This window comes from Aotus nancymaae, unplaced genomic scaffold (genome assembly GCF_030222135.1).
Source record: "Aotus nancymaae isolate 86718 unplaced genomic scaffold, 86718_ANA_hifiasm-v0.15.2.pri h1tg000007l, whole genome shotgun sequence".
Lineage (NCBI taxonomy): Eukaryota > Metazoa > Chordata > Mammalia > Primates > Aotidae > Aotus > Aotus nancymaae.
The window spans coordinates 30101954-30121737 of NW_026988418.1; the positions used below are offsets into that span (position 1 = coordinate 30101954).

Below are 19784 nucleotides of genomic sequence, written 5' to 3' on the forward strand. Positions count from 1 at the left end.
CATAAGCTTTGGCATATTGTGTCTTGATTATCTATCATCTCAGAATATTTTCTGATTTTCCTTTTAATTTCTTCTTTAACTTATTATTTACATATCACCATTACAATAGCACATTATTTCTATTAGTGAATATTTTTCTAATGTAGGATTTTAATTTCATTAATGATTTTTCATTATGTTTGAATATTTCATTGTATGTACCACATTTTGTTTATCCAGTCATTTATTGATGGGTACTTCAGTTGCTTTCACCTTTTAGCTATTGTGCATAATGCTGACATGAAGATGGTTGTACAAATATTTGCTTGAAACTCTGCTTTCAAGTCTTTTGAATAGATAATCCTTCCTGAATCATATAGTAATTCTACTTTTAAGGTTTGGAGGAACCATAATACTGTTTATCTTTTCTTTCTTTTTTTGAGATAGGATGTAGCTCTGTCATTCAGGCTGAAGTGCAGTGGCACGATCATAGCTCACTGTAGCCTTGAAATTCTGGGCTCAAGTGAGCCTCCTGAGCATCCACGACTACAGGCTTTTGCCACCACAGGTGGATAATTTCTTTTTTCATTTTCTTACAGAGATGGGGTCTTGCTATGTTGTTCAGGCTGGTCTCAAACTCCTGACCTCAAGCAATCCTCCTGCCTCAGCCTCCCAAAGTGCTGAGCCTGGCATCAAGCAATCTTCCTGCCTCAGCTTCTCAAAGTGCTGAGATTACAGGTGTGAGTCACCACACCTGGCCCTACATACCACTTTTCACAGTGGCCACACCATTTCACAATCCACCAACAGTACATAAGGGTTTCAATTTCTCCATGTCTTACCAACACTTACTTTGTTTTTTTTAAATAGTAGCCATCATAATGGGTATGGAGTGGCGTCTTTGATTTGTATTTCCCTAATGTTTAGTGAGGCTGAGTATCTTTTCCTGTGCTTTTTATTCGTACATTTTCTTTGGAGAAATACCTAATCAAGTTCTTTGCCCATTATTTTAATTGGGCTTTTTTGTTATTAATTTGTTATTTATATTTTCTGGTTATTAGCACTTTACCAAATATATAATTTGCAAATATTTTCTACCATCCTGTGGGTTGTCTCTTCACTCTGTTAATGTCTTTTGATAGACAGAAGTTTCTAATTTTAATGTAGACTAATATATATATTGGTCTACATATATTTTCTTTAGCTGCATATGCTTTTGGTGTAATATGAAAGAAATTATTGCCAAATTATTTCTTTTCCCTGTTTTCCTTTAGGAGGTTTAAGAGTTAGCTCTTGGCCGGGCGCGGTGGCTCACGCCTGTAATCCCAGCACTTTGGGAGGCCGAGGCGGGTGGATCACGAGGTCAAGAGATCGAGACCATCCTGGTCAACATGGTGAAACTCCGTCTCTACTAAACATATAAAAAGTTAGCCGAGCATGGTGGTGCGTGCCTGTAGTCCCAGCTACTCAGGAGGCTGAGGCAGGAGAATTGCCTGAACCCAGGAGGCGGAGGTTGCAGTGAGCCGAGATCGCGCCATTGCACTCCAGCCTGGGTAACAAGAGCGAAACTCCGTCTCAAAAAAAAAAAAAAAAGAGTTAGCTCTTATTTTGGGTCTTTAATCCATTCTGAGTTTATTTTTGTAGATGGTATAAGGCAAGAATCCAACTTCGTTCTTTTTCATGTGGATATCCAGTTGCCCTAACAAGATTTATTGACGAGACTGTCTTTTCTCCATTACAGTCTTGGTTTCTTTGTCAAAACCATTTGACCATATATGTAAAATTTTATTTCTGGATTACTATAGATTTGTAGTAAGTTTTGAAATCAGAAAGTATGAGTCTTCCAACTTTGTTCTTTTTTTATTTTTATTTTTTATAGAGACAGGGTTTCTCCATGTTGGTCAGACTGGTCCCTAACTCCTGACCTCAGGTGATCCATCCACCTTGGCCTCCCAAAGTGCTGGGATTATAGACATGAGCCACTGTGCCTAGCCCCAACTTTGTTCTTTTTATTCAAGATTGTTTGGGCTATTTGGATCTCTTGATATGTCAGATACATTTTAGGATGGATTTTTCTATTTCTGAAAAAAATATCACTGGGATGTTGGTAGGGAATGTACTGAATCTGTAAGTCACTTTAGGTAGTATTGACATCCTAACACTATTATGCCCTCCAATCTATGAACAAGAAATGTCCTTCCATTTACTGGTGTATTCTTTCCTTTCTTTAGTGTTTTATAGTTTTCAGTATACAAATATTTGGCCTCCTTGGTTAAGTTTATTTCTAAGTATTTTATTATTTTTGATGCTATTGTAAATGCAATCTTTTTCTTAATTTCCTTTTTAGAGATTCATTGTTAGAAATGCAACTAATTTGTGTCTTTTCTATCCTGCAACTCTGCAGAATTCATTTTTTAGTTTGTGTGTATGTGTGCTTTTCACAGTTTTCTACATATAAGATCACGTCAGAGAGAACTTCTTCCTTTCTGATTTGGGTGCCATTTATTTATTTATTTATTTATTTATTTAGACACAGAGTCTCAGTCTGTTGCCCAGACTGGAGTACAATGGCACTATCTCCGCTCACTGCAACCTCCACCTCCCAGGTTCAAGTAATTCTCCTGCCTCACACTCCCAAGTAGCAGGGATTACAGGCACATGCCACTATGCCTGGCTATTTTTTTTTGTAGAAATGGGGTTTCACCATGTTGGCCAGGCTGATCTTTAAACTCCTGACCTCAAGTGATCTGCCCGCCTCAGCCTCCCAAAGTGCTAGGATTAAAGGCATGAGCCACCGTGCCTGGCTGGATGCCTTTTATTTGTTTTTCTTGCCCAACTGTCCTGGTTAGCACTGCTACTACTATGTTGAAGAGAAGTGGTAAAAGCAGGCATCCTTCTTTTGTTCTTGGATCTTAAGGGAAATGCTTTCAGTCTTTCACCACTGGAGAAAATATACATATGTAATAAATATTTTCACCATTGGAAAAATTTTATAAATATATATAAAATATGCTTCATTTATGTGTGTACATATACATATGCATATATTCATATATATGTATATGTATATATACAAACAGATAAATGAAATACATATGTGCAAATACATAGTATTTGTTTAATAAAATTCTGGTTAAGTTTTTTGCCATTATATGTAAAGGTGCTGCAAACATTCATGTAGTAGTGTTTATATAAATATATACTTTCTTTTCTCTTGCTAAATACCTAGACATGGAAGAGCTGGATGATGTAGTAGGTATATGTTAACATTTCATAAGTTGGCAAATAACTGTTTTCTATTTTCCATGTCTACCAGCTGTGTGAGAATTTTAGTTCCTCCACATAATTGTCAATACTTGATATGATCAGTCTTTTAATTTTAGCCATTCAATTTTTTTTTTTTTTTTTTGGTGTCACACGCCTGTAGTCCCAGCTACACTTGGGAGGCAAATTTTAGCCATTCCAACAGGTACTTAGCAGTATTTTATGGTTTCAATTAATACTGATAGTTTTTTCATGTGCTTCCATGCTATCTGTATATCTACTGTGGTAAAGTGTTAGCTCAAACATTTTGCTAATTTTTTTAAATTGGGTTGTCTTAATACTGTTTTGAAGATTGTTTATACATTTTAGTTTTAAGTACTTTATCAAAATATGCTTTGTAAATGATTTTCCCCAGTGTGTCACATTTCTTTGCATTCTGTTAGCAACGTCTTTCAAAGAGAAGTTTTAATTTTGATGAAGTTCAATTTATGAATTTTATCCTTTATGGACTCTGCTTTTAATGTACCATCTAAACAAATGCTGAACCCATTCAAAGTTATATATTATATTTTTTCTGTATATATATGTTATCCTTTGATTAAAACTTTAAAAGAGTCAATTCTTATAAATCTTCTAATGAGGCAAAATAACTGACTTTATGATAATTTTATTATATTTTCAAGAGTATATTGCTGAAAACAATGAAATAGTTTTAATGTATATAATTAATACCATAAGCAACTAGTTCTTAAGGTCATGAATAGACTTTTCTCATTACATTCTAATATTATTCGTATCAATAACTAGTTATAGGAGACAACTGTCAATATTATGTTTTGTGGAACAATATGCGGTAAAAACAGCATTTCAAAATTACAAATAAGTGATTATCTGAAAGCAGCGTATTTTCTATCTTTACATTTCAATTGAGATTTCATAGTGCTGAGTTTATTTTCAAATAAACTCCAAATTCTAAGAATATTACCTGTATTGTCTTTATATTGGGATTTGTTTTTTCTATAGTTTTCAATTCAGATGGAATAAGCATGGTTTTGGACACAACCATTCTGCTTTGATTTGTACCGGCATATCCTTTCACTGAAGTTCCTTTCATTGTAGCAAAAAAGCTAAGAGACTTATTTGGTTGTGTGGCATTGTTCCTATATAAGAAAAATAAAATATAATGCAAAGGATTCAAGATTGAAAAGAAAAATCAACCAACAATAAAAAAGTAGGCTTTCATTTAGAAACATGTGAACAATCGAAACATATAACAAGAAATAATGATAGCTATTTGAGATCTCATTATGTATAAACATAGTTCCAAAGAGTTGGCATATATTACATCACTTTCTCCTCACAATTGCAAGAGGTTGCTATTAATATTATTTTATATAAAATCACAAAGACTTTAAGGGGAAACATTTCTACAATGGTGGAGATTTGAACCCAGGTAGTCAGATCCTAAGTCCATGCTGACTTCTCTGGGTCTTAGTTTCTTTGTCTGCAAAATGAGGATAATAATAGTATCTAACTCACAGTTATTATGAGGATTAAATAAACTAATTTTTGTATTATAGTTAGGAAGTCCCTGGCACATAGTAAACACAAATGAGTGTGTAGTGCAGTTACATAGGCAGATTTAAACATGATTAATAAAGCCTGAGAAAGAATAGCATGTTCCTTTCTGAACTATATACTACGTTGTTTTTTTTTAAACAGTCTCACTTTGTAGCCCAGGCTGACGTGCAATGGCGTGATCTCAGCTCACTGCAACCTCCGCCTCCCAGTTCAAGTGATTCTTCTGCCTCAGCCTCTTGAGTAGCTGGGACTACAGGCACGCCCCACCACGCCCAGCTAATGTTCGTATTTTTAGTAGAGACAGGGTTTCACCATATTGGCCAGGCTGGTCTCGAACTCCTGACCTCGTGATCCGCCCGCCTCAGCCTCCCAAAGTGCTGGGATTACAAGCGTGAGCCACTGTGCCTAGCCTATACTACTTTTTAATAAGAAGAGAAGTTATAATCAAAATATTTATATCCATGAAACAAATATTTTTTCACTTTTGGATTTACTCTGTAAATTCCTTAAGACAAAGGTTTATCATTTTATTCCTTCTAGTACTCTGTAATGTGGATTTCTATAAAATGGAGATGATCTTCCCTGAGATTATAAAAAAGTAAATATGCTTCCAAAGAAAACATTTTAAATAATACATTTACTTTTTAAATCATAAAAAAAAGACAAGAATAAACTATTTTTAAATAACGATCAATCCAGTTTTCATCTTTTATTTTTCTTCCTAGCATTTATCATTACTTGACATTTTGTTGTTGTCCACCTCTCCATAGAAAGTAAGCATGCTTAGGGCAGGAACTTTGTCTTGCTCACTGCTGTATCCCTAGCATCCAGCACAGTGTAAAATACATGATTAAATGAATTCCATTTGTGCACTATTTCAAATTTACATTATTTAAAAATATCCTACCCTATTCTCCTTCTGTCTCTAAGGACTTAACCTCCAACATCTCTAAAAAAAATAAATAAAGTATCAATTACGTAAAAACTCATTCAAATACAAATTTATCTCTTTTCTACTTTTTCAGTAAGAGAGTTGCCATTCTTATCTAAGACTGATCTTTTATGTGAACTCTGAAACCTGTCACTGATGTCTCAGGAACTCTTCTCCATCCATAATTCCAGGTCTCCTATCTTATATTTTTCTGTCTTTTCCCTGTGAGCATAAAATTATGTCCCAATCATCTACTCAACTTAAAAATGCTTCCTTTATGTCTTCCTCTACCTGTTACTATATCTTTCCTTCCTTTCACAGTCCAACGTCTTAAAATGTTAGTCAATAATACTGCCTACTACATGACTCCTCTTTTTGCTCTGTAACTACAATCTAGCCTCACTCTTTCTTCTACTACATAAAGACTAGCTTCTTTCTAGTCCTTCAAACTGTTGACTCCAAAGGACTCGTTTCAGTACTTATCTTTGTAACATCTGACAGCTGACCATTCCCCCTTCTTAAAATTGACTTTTCAGATTTGTTTCTTTCATACCACAGACTATTCTTCAACCTCCTTGAGACCTCTAATCACCTGACCTTTCCATTTTCTACCAAAGAATCAGAATATTTTAGATATCTCTTTTCTCTATTAATAATCTTGAATCCACAATTGATCAATTGAATCACTTTTTTTTTTCTTTTGAGATAGAGTTTCATCCTTGTAGCCCAGTCTGAAGTACAATGGCGTGTTCTTGGTGCACTGCAACCTGCGCCTCCTGGGTTCAAGTGATTCTCCTGCCTCAGCCACCTGAGTAGCTGGGATTGCAGGTGTGCACCACCATGTCCAGCTAATTTCTATAATTTTAGTAGAGATGGGGTTTCACCATGTTGGCCAGGATGGTCTCAATCTCTTAACCTAGTAGTCCACCCACCTCGGCCTCCCAAAGTGCTGGGATTACAGGCGTGAGCTACCGTACCCGGCCTCAATTGAATCACTCTTTTGCCACTACCTTCAACTCTCTCATTCTTTTCCTCCTGAACATTTTGTCCTCCTATCCTTAAAAAATCCAGTCCTCCCATTCCTTTTTCCTTTGAGCTCCCATTTTACAGATTATGTTTAAGCTCAAATCTTAGTTATTTGATCTCTTTTTTTTTTTTAAAGACAGGGTTTCACCATGTTGGTCAGGCTGGTCTTGAACCCCCGACCTCAGGTGATCTGCCCGCCTTGGCCTCCAAAGTGCTTGGATTACAGCCACTACGCCTGGCCAGTTATCTGATTTCTTACCACATACACAATCCTGAGTAAATTCCATGGTTTCAATGACCACATGTACTCTACTTTCTTATGGCAGTTTACCTTTCTCTTCTACCATCCTCTGAATTTCATATCCTAAGTCACTGGCTCTGTCTCTAATTGTTACTTCTGGCATAATTTTTGAGTATTTCAATATCCATGAAGGTAATCCTTTGAATACCCTGGCCTCTTGGCTCCTTGAAATCTTCTCACATAAATGGTTCTAACTGCCTTGCTACTTCAGACATTTACTGCCATGGTCATACACGTGGCTTCTGTCTTTAGCAAGGTCAACCAGCACTTCCTATTTTTCCAGCTTATATACTCGCTCAAACTCCAGCTTGAACAATCCTTCAACCCTATTATGACATTCAGGTCCTTGATTCTACCATGTTTTATTCCTGTACCTATCTCTCTCATGCTATCTCTTCCCTCTTGAGGTTAGGTTAGTTACTGTAACTGATAGCTAATTATTATAATTATTCTTCACTTACATTCTCACCATACCTTTCCCTTCATTTCAGCATACTTGCTGGCAAAACCAAAACCATGGTTATTTCCAATTATCCTCTTTGAGGCTATACCTGTATATTAACCATGTTTATAGTGTCTGTAAATTTGATGCTGTAACATCTGATTTACATGCATAGGTCAAACACGTGCTCTACTCTGGACAACCTGATGCTATGCCTAATTTACCTTGCCTTGGCCTCTAGACTCTCTTCTTGGTCCCCATTCCTTTTCCTAAGAGGAGTCTTCCTCCCAGGCGTGTACTTGTCAAATGCAAACCAACCAATCCAGAACCCACACCCCCAACCACCTCCATTATGGGGCTTTCACACTCTGTACCACTATACCTGTGCTAATCACCCCATGGCCAAATGTCAGACCAAGAGGGGCAGCTCCTATCTCCCAGAACCCATTGAAATTATTCAAAGTAGCTAATCCTAAAGTTGTCTACACTGCCTCATTCATTACTTCTGGTGATGTGGTGGGCCCCCTTTTCCTTGGAACTGTGAATAATAAACTATTTTTTCAATGGCAATGACTTCCTAATCGATTGGATCTATTAGGTATCTAACTATACCCTACAGTTTGTAATAATACACTATATTTTAACTCAACCTGTGTAGCTAAATGAAACTGGAAAAAAACGATGATGATGGGTCTCGCTTTAAATTTATGGGTTATTAACTTAATCAGTGTCCTTAATGTATTTTCTTGGTTCATATTTTACTCTTTAATGCTATCTTATACCTGCTCTTTCTTCAAATATGAAAACCTCCACTCACATTTTCACTTTCAGCCAACTGAAAGAGAAAACTGAAGCAATCTGGTAACTTCTACATACTCCCACTGTCACATCTACGTGCTTGCCTATATCTGTGCCTATATTCTCTATTTCTTTCTTGTTACTCTGAATGAATTCTCTATTATTGCAGTTTAGGTCACTCCCTCTACATGCATACTAGATTCCATTTCTTTTCTGTCTGTTCAAGGACATTGCTCTAGCAATTCTCTCTCTCTACATCACAAGTTTTTCTCTATTGGATTATTACCATCAGCATGTAAACAAATTGTTATTTCTCCCATCTTAAACAAACAAAAAACTTCTCTTTACTTCGTCTACCTCTCCAGCTATCAATCATTCATGTTTCCTTTAATTATAGCAACCCCTTGGGAAAAATTTCTTCTATTTATCGTTTCCACCTCTCTCTCTCTCTACACACACACACACACACACACACACACACACACACACACACACACACACACAGAGTCTCTCTTGGATCTACTCTGATCAGGTTTTTGCCCTTATCATTCCATCAAAAGGATTATTACTAAGGTCCAATCACCTCCACAGTACTAACTCTAAGAATGTCATTTCAATGTTTTCATCTTACATATCTGCAGCATTTGACCCAGCTGTTCATTCTTTTCTCTTTGATTTTTTTTTTTTTTTAACTTGGATTGTAGGACGCTCTCTTTGCTTGGTTTTCCTCCTCCCTTTTCTGTGGCATTCATCCTTGTACTTCTCTTTTCTATCTACATCCATAATCTGGTGAGCTCATCTAATGCCATGATTTAAAAGTCATCTGTGTGAAAATTATTTCCAAATATGTATCGCTCTCTACCTAGACCTCTTCTCTATATATCTTCTTGCCTACTTGACATCACTAACTGAAACTTAGCATGTCCAAAACTAAGTTCCTGACATTAACCTCCACCACCACCACCACATCACCCTCACCCCATCCAGCAAATTCACTCCTCTAGCACTCTTCCCTATTTTTGTTCAAGGCAACTTTACTCTTCCAGTTGCTTGGATGAAAAAGAATTCCAAAATACATCTAGAATCCATCCATTCTATTCAACAGACTTCCATTCTATTCAGTCATCCCTCTACTCACTCAGATAGATGTATATTCTTTTTTTTTATTTAAGATATTTGTCACCACTCTTGTTGCTACCATCCTTGTCCAAACACTATCCTCTCTTGGATGACTGCAGTAGCCTTTCACTTCATCTTCCTACTTAACCTTGATCCCCTGGAGTTTATCCTCCACATAACAACCACAATGACCTTTTAATACACATGTAAAGACTGGGCACAGTGGCTTATGCCTGTAATCCCAGTACTTTGGAAGACTGAAGCAGGAAGATTGCTTTATGTCTAGAGTTCAAGGTTACAGTGAGCTATGATAATGCCACTGCACTCCAGCCTGGACAACAGAGTGAGACCCTGTCTCTAATAGAGAATAATAAGATAAAATAAATAAAATAAAATAAAAATAAAAAATAAAATATCATTACTCAAAATCCTTAATTTACCATCCCATTCAGAATAAAAGCCTAAGTCCTTACTATGACTTAAAAAGTCTTACAGCTAGGCCTCTGATTTTCATCTTTAGTGATCTATCCCTTGTTTACCCTGTTCCAGTTATAGTGGCATCCTTGATATTCAGGCTGGGCACATTTTCATATCAAAGACTTGAATTTATGTTTCTTTTGCCTGACATGCTCTTTTTCATATATGTACATGCTCAGCATCTTTTCTTTAGGTCTTTAATCAAAAACTACCCTCTCCTCACCTGCCCTAATCACCCCATGGCCAAATGCTACAACAGGGGCAGCCCCTGTGCCTCAGGCTTTCCCTGGCTTCCCTTTCTGAAATATCAAAATTCTCTCTCAAGTACTTCATATCTTCTTGCCTTATGTTTCTCCTTAGAACTTCTTCCTATCTAACAGTTTATCTTTAACTTATTTGTCTTGTGAATCAGTTATTGCTTCCCCATGGAATCTACGTTCCATGAGGGTAGGGACTTTGGGCTCTTTTGCTACCTGTACAACAATATCTGAGTGTGGAAAAAACACAAACTGTTTTTGCTCTGCTCTCACACCACAACAATCAATACAGAAGATTTCTGTGACCAAACATGTACGGTTTCTCCCCATACACCAACCAAGCAATCAGCTCTGCAGTGGATACCATCTGGGTGTCCGCCAATCAATTCCAGCACTATCTACCTGAAGGTAGTCTCAGATCCCACAGGCAGAGAGCTCAGTCCCATAAGATTACCTCTGACTTCGAATGGCAGCTTAAAAAATAGGTTGTGGCCTGTTTCTGAATGACCTGCTATAAAATCAGGGTTCCCACAACCCCCTCCTTGTGTTCGGTTAATTTGCTAGAGTGGATCACAGAACTCAAGAGAAACACTTACCTTTACTGGTTTATTATAAAAGATATTACAAAGGATACAGATGAAAAGATGCATAAGTCAAGGAAGGAGCCAGTAGCTTACACACTCTCTCTGGGCACACAATCTTTCAAAAACCTCCACATGTCCAGCTATCCAGCTACCCAGTCCTTTTGGATCTTTATGGAGGTTTTATTAAGTGGGCATGATTAATGAAACCGTTGGCTATTGGTGATCAACTTAACATTCAGCCCCTCTCCCCTCCCTGAAGCTTTGGTGGGTGGGGCTGAAGATCCCAACCCTATATAATCATGCTTTTTGTCTTTCAGATGACTAACCCCCAACCTGAAGCTACTTAGATGGTACTAGCCCTGGTCAACTCATTAGTATATAAAAAGACAACACTGGAGATTCTAAGGACTTTAGGAGTTGCAAGGTAGGAAATTATCAAAGACCAAATAAATATTTATTTTACAGTATCACAGTATATAATATAGTGCCTATTTAATACATTTATTGAAAGAATGAATAATCTCCAAATCATTATATCCAACTCAAAATAAAATATTCTCTTACTCTTCATACTTGTGAAAAGAAAATACCTTTGTGACATGGTAAAAGCCCCATAAAACTGCATACTTCAACCATACCTCGGCTTTCTATTGAAACTGCTCTCTGTAACCCAAATGTGACAGGCAAGCAGTCCAAACTCCTGTGACTTGTAATAAGTAATTAAGGACTGTAATTTCCACCCTACCCAGACAATGTGTAAACAGATGCTAATCTTGACTTTTGTGAACCACTTAAGTAACAATCAGAATGTCAAAAGTCCCCTGGCCCTTGCAATGTCCGGAGCCCCTCACCCTCATCTCCGCCCAGGAGGTGATTTACAGAATCCACTAGCCCTCAGAACGTCTGAAGCCCCTCACCCCCACCCCTGCCCCTCACCCTCACTCCCGAGGTGGTTTTCCGGGTATAAAAGGTCTTGACACCCTCCTTTCGGGGCCACGGGTTGGAAAGATGCGAGTCCTCAATGGCTGCCGGCAATAAAGACCCTGCAATTTGGCATACTTTTGTCTTAGTGTTAACTTTCTATGCTCGGGCCAGTACAACACCTTGGGCCCCAAAATTACTAAACTAAGGGAGAAGTCAAGCTGAGAACTACTCAGGACAAACCTGACTTCCATTCTATTCAAAGTCATCCCTCTGCTCACTGAGATAGATGTACATATATATATTTTTAAAGACAGAGTCTCATTCTGTTGTCCAGGCTGGAGTGCAATGGCTCAATTCGGCTCACTGCAACCTCTGCCTCCCAGGTTCAAGCGATTCTCCTGCCTCAGTCTCCCAAGTAGCTGGGATTGCAGGTGTGTTTCACCAAACCCAGCTAATTTTTGTATTTTTAATATAGACAGCTTTTTGCCATGTTGGCCAGGATGGTCTTGAACTCTTGACCTCAGGTGATCTGACCACCTCAGCCTCCTAAAGTGCTAGAATTACATGCATGAACCACCACACCCAGCTGATGGATACATATTCTCATTGCCTCCTTTGAAAATGCTTATCAGAAACTCAAAAGAATGGGGACAGGTGCAGTGGCTCACACATGTAATCCCAGCACTTTGGGAGGCCTAGGCGAGCAGATTACTTGAGGTCAGGTGTTTGAGACCAGCTTGGCCAACATGGTAAAACCATGTCTACAAAAAAAAAAAAAAAATTAGCTGGACGTGGGGGGCACACACCTGTAATCCCAGCTACTGGGGAGGCTGAGGCAGGAGTACTGCCTTAACCTGGGAGGTGGAGGCTGCAGTGAGCCAAGATCACACAACTGCACTCCAGCTTGGGGCAACAGAGTGAGACTCTGTCTAAAAAAGAAAAGAAAAGAAAAGAAACTCAAAAGAATGCAACTATTTGTCTCTCACCTACCTGTGACCTGGAAGCCTTCTCCCTGCTTTAAGTTGTTCTCTGGATGGAACCAATGTACTTCTTACATATACTGATTGATGTTTCATGTCTCCCTAAAATGTATAAAACCAAGCTGTGCCCCAACCACCTTGGGCACGTTTTCAGGACTTCCTCAGGTTGTGTCACAGGCATACATCCTAAACCTTAGCAAAATAAATGTTCTAAATTAACTGAGACAAATTCTGGGGGTTCACATTTTGATAACCACAAAGGGATTCTGAGCATGGATGCCCCTGACCTTTGACAAATCTCCTATCAGTACTTGGTAACAGCATAAGCTAACTTTATGGCTCAAACCAACAGGGCAATTTGCTGAGGTCTGACAGCACCCCTTCCAGAGAATCCCTGATCTCCCCAAAACTGGTAGAGATCTAAAGTTTATTTTGCTGCACAACTCCTCTTTTTTTGGAGTTTTACTTGCTTCTAAAAGAAGGCGGCCAAGTTTTTCCTGCTTCCATGACAGTGAAAGGCAGGTAACTCCTTTACAGAGTTTGAGCTTGCTCCTTTTTTTTTTTTTGAGATTGTAGTCTCACTCTGTCACCAAGGCTGGAGTGAACTGGCGCGATCTCAGCTCACCGCAACCTCTGCCTCCCAGGTTCAAGTGACTCTCCTGCCTCAGCCACCCGGGTAGCTGGGCTTATAGGCACCCACCACCGCGCTCAGCTAATTTTTGTATTTTTAGGAGAGACGGGTTTCACTATATTGGCCAGGCTGGTCTCAAACTCCTGACCTCGTGATCTGCCCACCTCAGCCTCCCAAAGTGCTGGGATTACAGGTGTGAGCCATAGCACTCAGCCTTCTGACACGGAAAATGAAGTTTTTTGTTTTTCCTGCTTCTAAGATGGTAGAGAGCAGTTTTCAGCCTGAGACCCATCCCTAGGTAAGCAAGTGAATTGGGGTGTGTCTTGGTTAAAGTTAAGATTAACAACCAGCTGGTCTTAATTTCTCTTTACAATTAGAGTGCTCAGTGATCATATTGGTTTTTTTTGCTGTTGCTGTTTGTTCCTGTTTGAAGTTGTTAAGGATCCTAATTCTAGTTTAGAGATGCATTCTAGAAAGTCTTCTCTATTGCTTTTTCTCTCAAATTTAATCTTAATTCGGTTTATGTGCATTTGCATGAGGAACTGAACTGTTGTTTTCGGATGTTAATGAGGGACTAAGTTTTCTCAGTCTGAAGGAAAAGGGCATTTGCTCTTCCCATCTAAAAGGTGGCCTAGGTGCCCTGGGGCCTTGTGGAATATCCGGGCAGTTGTGACCCTGCAGGAAAATCCCCAACAAAAATTAATTTTTAAAATGGCTTGTTTAGGAAACACATATAAGGGCTAATCACCCAGCATTTTGAGTCCTCTCAGGTCAGAGACCTCTGGAGAGAGAAACTGACACACATTAAGAGGGTGGAAATGACTCAAGTGGTGACACATAGTGGAGTCCTGTCCACAAACAGCACATATCAATCCGCCACACAAAAACCCCCGGCCACAGCTGTTCCTCCCTTAAAAAAAAAAGCGGGAAATAAATAACTTAGGAGGAGAAAACAAAGCAGAATGAATCTTTCAAGCACTCCATAGGTTTTATGGCACATCTACTTGCCAAAGTTTACGTAAAATTGAAATAATACGGTCTTTGTGCACGTTTACGTTAAGGAAAAGAGCCCTAAAGTCGAGCTGCAAACTATAGAGTTCCTAAGTCCTCTTGTTCTCTACTTTTTTTCTTTTCTGCCTGCTCTAAATCTGCTGTTATTTTTCTATTAAGATAAAAACCACTGATTCAACCCAATAAGTTTTTTTTTGCAAGCTGGTGAATGTGTATCTTTCTCATGGCTAAAAATTCTGGTAAAAGCTATATGATCTCTGTGTGTGTATGTGTGTATTTTATAATTTCTATAATTTTATGTTTAATTGGTAATTAAATTCATTTTCATTTTCTTCTAGCACATCAAACTTTTTCTCTCCGCACCTTATAATGTAAATTTTGCTATTTGACTTTCACCTGAGTTGCTTCCTTTAAAATGCAAATTTAAGGCTATTTAGTTGACAACTACCCAGGGTTGTGAAACAGATTATCAAAAATCAGCAAGTCTAAGATAGGGAAAAAAAAGGTTTTTATGAATCTATAAAATGTACTTCTATCTGCATGCCTAATATGTCTTATGTATTTATGCGTTGTGTACACAATCACTACTAAAAATATAAAAAAGAGATCTAATAAACTGGTTTAAAAAATAAAATTGCTTAAATCAGATACTAAAAAAGAAAAGACTAGTCAAATGCTTTTTCAAATTTAAGTAACTTAAGTAAAATCTTTAATAAATAAGCTAGCATTACAATTATTGGTGAAGTAACATTAGAAATGCCCTAAGAGGCTGGGCGCAGTGGCTCATGCCTGTAATGCTAGCATTTTAGTAGGCTGAGGCAGGCAGATCACGAGGTCAGGAGTTCAAGACCAGCCTGAGGAACGTGTTCAAATCCTGTTTCTACTAAAAATACAAAAATAAGCCAGGCGTGGTGGCAGGTGCCTGTAATCCCAGCTACTTTGGAGGCTGAGGCAGGAGAATCATTTGAACCCAGGAGATGGAGGCTGCAGTGAGCTGATATTACACCATTGACTCCAGCCTGGGTGACAGAGCAAGACTCCCATCAAAAAAAAAAAAAAGAAAGAAAAAGAAATGTCCTAAGAATTGCCAGAATACGTTATGTTTGCATGTATTAATCAAGCAATTTTATTTTCCACTTATCCTTGCCAAATACTATAAGGTGTCAGCATTTGGCAAATCCAGCCCCAAATAGAATGACCTTTGCTCATGTAATTTTTAATAAATAAGACATTAATAATGGTTTAATGAAAAGGGCTACATCTTGAGTTATGAGTTATTTGGTAAGATTACCATAACTTCAAATCCTGTGGCTTTAGGCAGTTTAATCCATAGGCAGTAAGGAGGTTTTGGGAAAAGACTGTTATTGTCTCTGTTTCAAAGTTAAACTATAAATTAAGTACCTCCCAAAGTTACTTTGGCATTTTCCCAGGAATAAACAAAGACAGCTTGGAGGTTAGAAGCAAGATGGAGTCAGTTAAGTCATAGCTTTCTCATCATCTCAGTTATAATTCTGCAATGTCAGTTTCATAACTTTAAATCATGACTATTATAGTTTTCATAGGTAATACAGGTAAACAATTAAAATAAAATAATTAGGTAAATGCAAGAGGATAAATGCTTTGTAGACGAACGTGCCGTAATTTAGAATCTAAGGCTATATTAATTGATATTTCACTATTTGAGTATTTTTCAATAAATTTATGTTGCAGAAAAACATTCTTGGTAGAAAAAAAAGTGTGTCCTTTTAAAAAATGGTGAACAAGTTTTGTCTAATTCAAAGTTTATTTGAAGGTCATATATAAAACAAGGTAAAAGGAACCAGGAAATAAATGTAAAGAAAGTGATAAATATAAAAAGTTTTTTCGGCCGGGCGCGGTGGCTCAAGCCTGTAATCCCAGCACTTTGGGAGGCCGAGGCGGGTGGATCACGAGGTCAAGAGATCGAGACCATCCTGGTCAACGTTGTGAAACCCCATCTCTACTAATACAAAAAAATCAGCTGGGCATGGTGGTGCGTGCCTGTAATCCCAGCTACTCGAGAGGCTGAGGCAGGAGAATTGCCTGAACCCAGGAGGCGGAGGTTGCAGTGAGCCAAGATCGCGCCATTGCACTCCAGCCTGGGTAACGTGAGCAAAAACTCCGTCTCAAAAAAAAAAAAAAAAAAAAAGTTTTTTCGTGTGTGGTAAGAAAGCTTAAAGAGAAAAATTTTATATGAGAAAAAAATCTTTAGTTGGGCACAGTGGCTCATGTCTATAATCCAGCACTTTGTTAGGTCAAGGTGGGCAAATCACCTGAGGCCAGTTTGAGACCAGCTGGCTAACACAGCACAACCCCATCTCTACTAAAAATATAAAAATTAGCCAGGCGTGGCGGTACACACCTGTAATCCAGCTACTCGGGAGACTGAGGCAGGAGAATTACTTGAACCTGGGTGCTGGAGCCTGGGAAACACAGCAAGACTCTGTCTCAAAAAACTAAAAATAAAAACAAAGAATCTTACATGGTAAATTTAGTCCTAAAATAAAATGACTCGTTGTTTAAGGAGGAGGGATATTCAGGACAAACCAGAATGCCCAAGCATATCATGACCAATCAGTGTAAATCACAAGAGAATTTATTAAAAAAAAATTTTTATATGATCAAGTTGTTATATTAAGTTTTGGCTTGCTTAGGAATAAAAGCTAAGATTAAATTTTTTTTTTTTAATTAAGGTTATTATATTCGTGTATGTTTCTCTATGTGCTCTTATAATACTTGTGACATTAAGTTACAGGGTTTTGACTCCTGGGTCTAAAAGGACAAGTCCTGCTAAATCTTAAACAATGACAACAATTAAAGCCTTATCTTCAGGCCCCATAGAAGATGCCAATCAAAATAAACTGTATCCCTGAGACACAGGGCCAGAAATTAAAACCATTCAACTCTTCAAGGCTCAGGGACCATTGTGGAAGAGGTCGGCATGTGGGATCTTAAGGGCTGATTTTAAGAGATAAAATAAGTTTGGTTTCTCTATAAATTAATCATTAATGTCAAATGCACACTGATGCAAGACCAGCATATGGGCCCCTGTGTCAGATTAATAGGTTTTCTTGAAGCATTAACCAACTCCTTAATAAAGGTTATTAAGGGCATTTGGAAACTGTATCGCTATATCTTATGGTCAAAATTAAAATTTTATAGATTGTTCATAAAATTTGAAAAATAAATTTAATTGGCTTTATGCTGTTTTTATTAGGGTTTATTGTTTGGAAAATTAAGTCTCCTCTCTCAAAGAACAAAGATTTTTACCTTTTTTTGGAAATCCTTGAGTTATCACTTTGATTAAAGACTTATTTTACAATGACCTGTGATCCTATTTTGTGATAGCAAGTCTTTTAAGCCATTGATATGTGACAAACTTTCCAAAATCAAATTATAAATTATGTCTTTTTCTGACCTAATTAATCCTTTAAGATATTAGGTCCCCTAACATCCAAAAATGACATAATTTGTCTTATTTGGTACAAAAATTATACAGGAAGCACTGTCAAATATGAAATGATGTTTGGTTTTCTTTGGGCTATATTTGTAAAAATGTTATTGGTGTGTGTTCCAAAATTATGTGAAAATCCTATAATTCTGATATAACTTAGTGTACATTATCGTAATAATTATAATTGTTGTTAAATTATTGTGTGCCACAGAGGTAACAAATTTCCTTGTCAACTGTGTCTTTGATTACGGCTGCCCTAAAACTTTTGTCATCCATGGACAATTGTTGTCTTGTTTTGGTCCTTTTTAGGTGGTTCTATAATCAAATATGGAACTCTAACAGGTGTTCTTAAATGCAAGTTTCTGATAACTTTGTAGATTGTGACATTAGAACAGAGTAAGGAAAAACTTTCAGGATTCTCATGCAGAGCTGAAATGTTCATAATGATCAAGCAGAACAGGAGTTAACTCCATAAACTGAACTGACAGGAGACTAATCTTTTTAACTCTGGCTTTAAATGTTGCTTATCCTTTGTTTTTTAGAGTGTTGAAACTTTTGAGCTATTGACAGCTGTTAAGAATTTAGTATACTCCTATGAACAAAATTTGGAGCACATTTGTTTTTCATTATCTGATTTCTCCAGAATTTGGAAATATTTGTGAGTATTCTTAATTTATAGCAATACAGTTATTTGCACAAGTGCAGTATGAATCTCTTTAAATTTGTATCAGAACACAATTGGAGAAGTTGGTTATTTTACCAAGGCTTTGACTGGAATGGTATGGTTTCCTTTAAGGAATCAAACTTGACTTATGGAACCAATAAACCCCTTGGAAAAACTGGCCTCATATTTTGTGTACACAGTCCCTGTACAGGGTTTCTGACCTGTGTTAAGTGAAAAATGTCACTTTCTGACAGGCCCAGAAGCCCCAGGTTTATCTTGAGGAGAGGAAATTCACCCAACTCATAGGTATTTGATTGCACAAATCCATAGCTGGGCTTGGCTTTAAAAAAGTGTTATCTGAGATTCCTCCTATAAAACACAGTTCCAACAAAGCCAATTTAAAAGCCTATGTAAAAAATAGTTATTCTTGCTGCACTGTATAGAAAGAATTAGATCAAGTATAATAAAGCAAACCAGTAATACCATGATTTATCTTTGGTAAAAATGGGAAACTGGAGAGAAAAATTATGCTTCAAAACTATGGTACCCCTATTGTTAGATTCTAGTCTTTCCTAATGTTTATTCAATGTTTATCTTTTTACAGTTTGGACCAAATTCTAATTTTTCTTGGTTACAAGTCTTCAAAATAATGTTTTCAATTTTCTTCCTCCCCCCACCCCCCCACCCCCCCGATTTTTCCTAATTTGGAGTCACTGAAAACTAAGCTGTGCTTTCCTAAAGTCCTGTGAACTGAAGCCAGACAACTTAAACTTCAGAAGAAAATAACAGCAACTTATTTACATACATAAATCACTTTTTTTTTTTTTTTTTTTTTTTTTGCAGAAAGTGATTTATTTAGGCAGAGAAAGAGAAAAAGGAGAGAGAAAAAGATGAGAAAGAGAAAGTTTCCACGAAGATTATGGAAGGGACATAAACCACTTTCACATCTACCTACTAATGTATGGACTTCAGAGTAATGTGGCCTGTATCAATTTTTCCAGTATTGTTCTTTTCTTGTTGTTGTTTTTCTCCCTTCCTCCTGTTTCTTCTTCATAGGAAAGGAGACTTCCCAATCTGCTAAAAATGAACTTTTAGGACCTAATCCATCTTGGAATAAACTGTCCCAGCCATGAGAGATCAGATAAAACCTGAGACCACAGACTCATTTTCCTTTAAAATGCTTTCTCCAAAATATTTTTAAAAAGAAATGTGAAATGAAAATGTCTCGGGCCCCAAAATTACAAATCTAAGGGAGAATTCAAGCTGGGAATTGCTCAAGACAAACCTGCCTCCCATTCTATTTAGTGTCATCCCTCTGCTCATTGATAACAGATGCATATTCT

At 37.4% G+C, this 19784-nt stretch overlaps 1 protein-coding gene across 1 annotated transcript in view; it reads right to left on the reverse strand.

Annotated features, from left to right (window-relative positions):
- Nucleotides 1-19784, reverse strand: part of DNAI4 (dynein axonemal intermediate chain 4) — a 101585-nt gene that overhangs the window by 76962 nt on the left and 4839 nt on the right. The window contains 1 exon segment of the mRNA XM_064372477.1: nucleotides 4229-4403. Coding sequence (XP_064228547.1) covers nucleotides 4229-4403 — 175 coding nt within the window.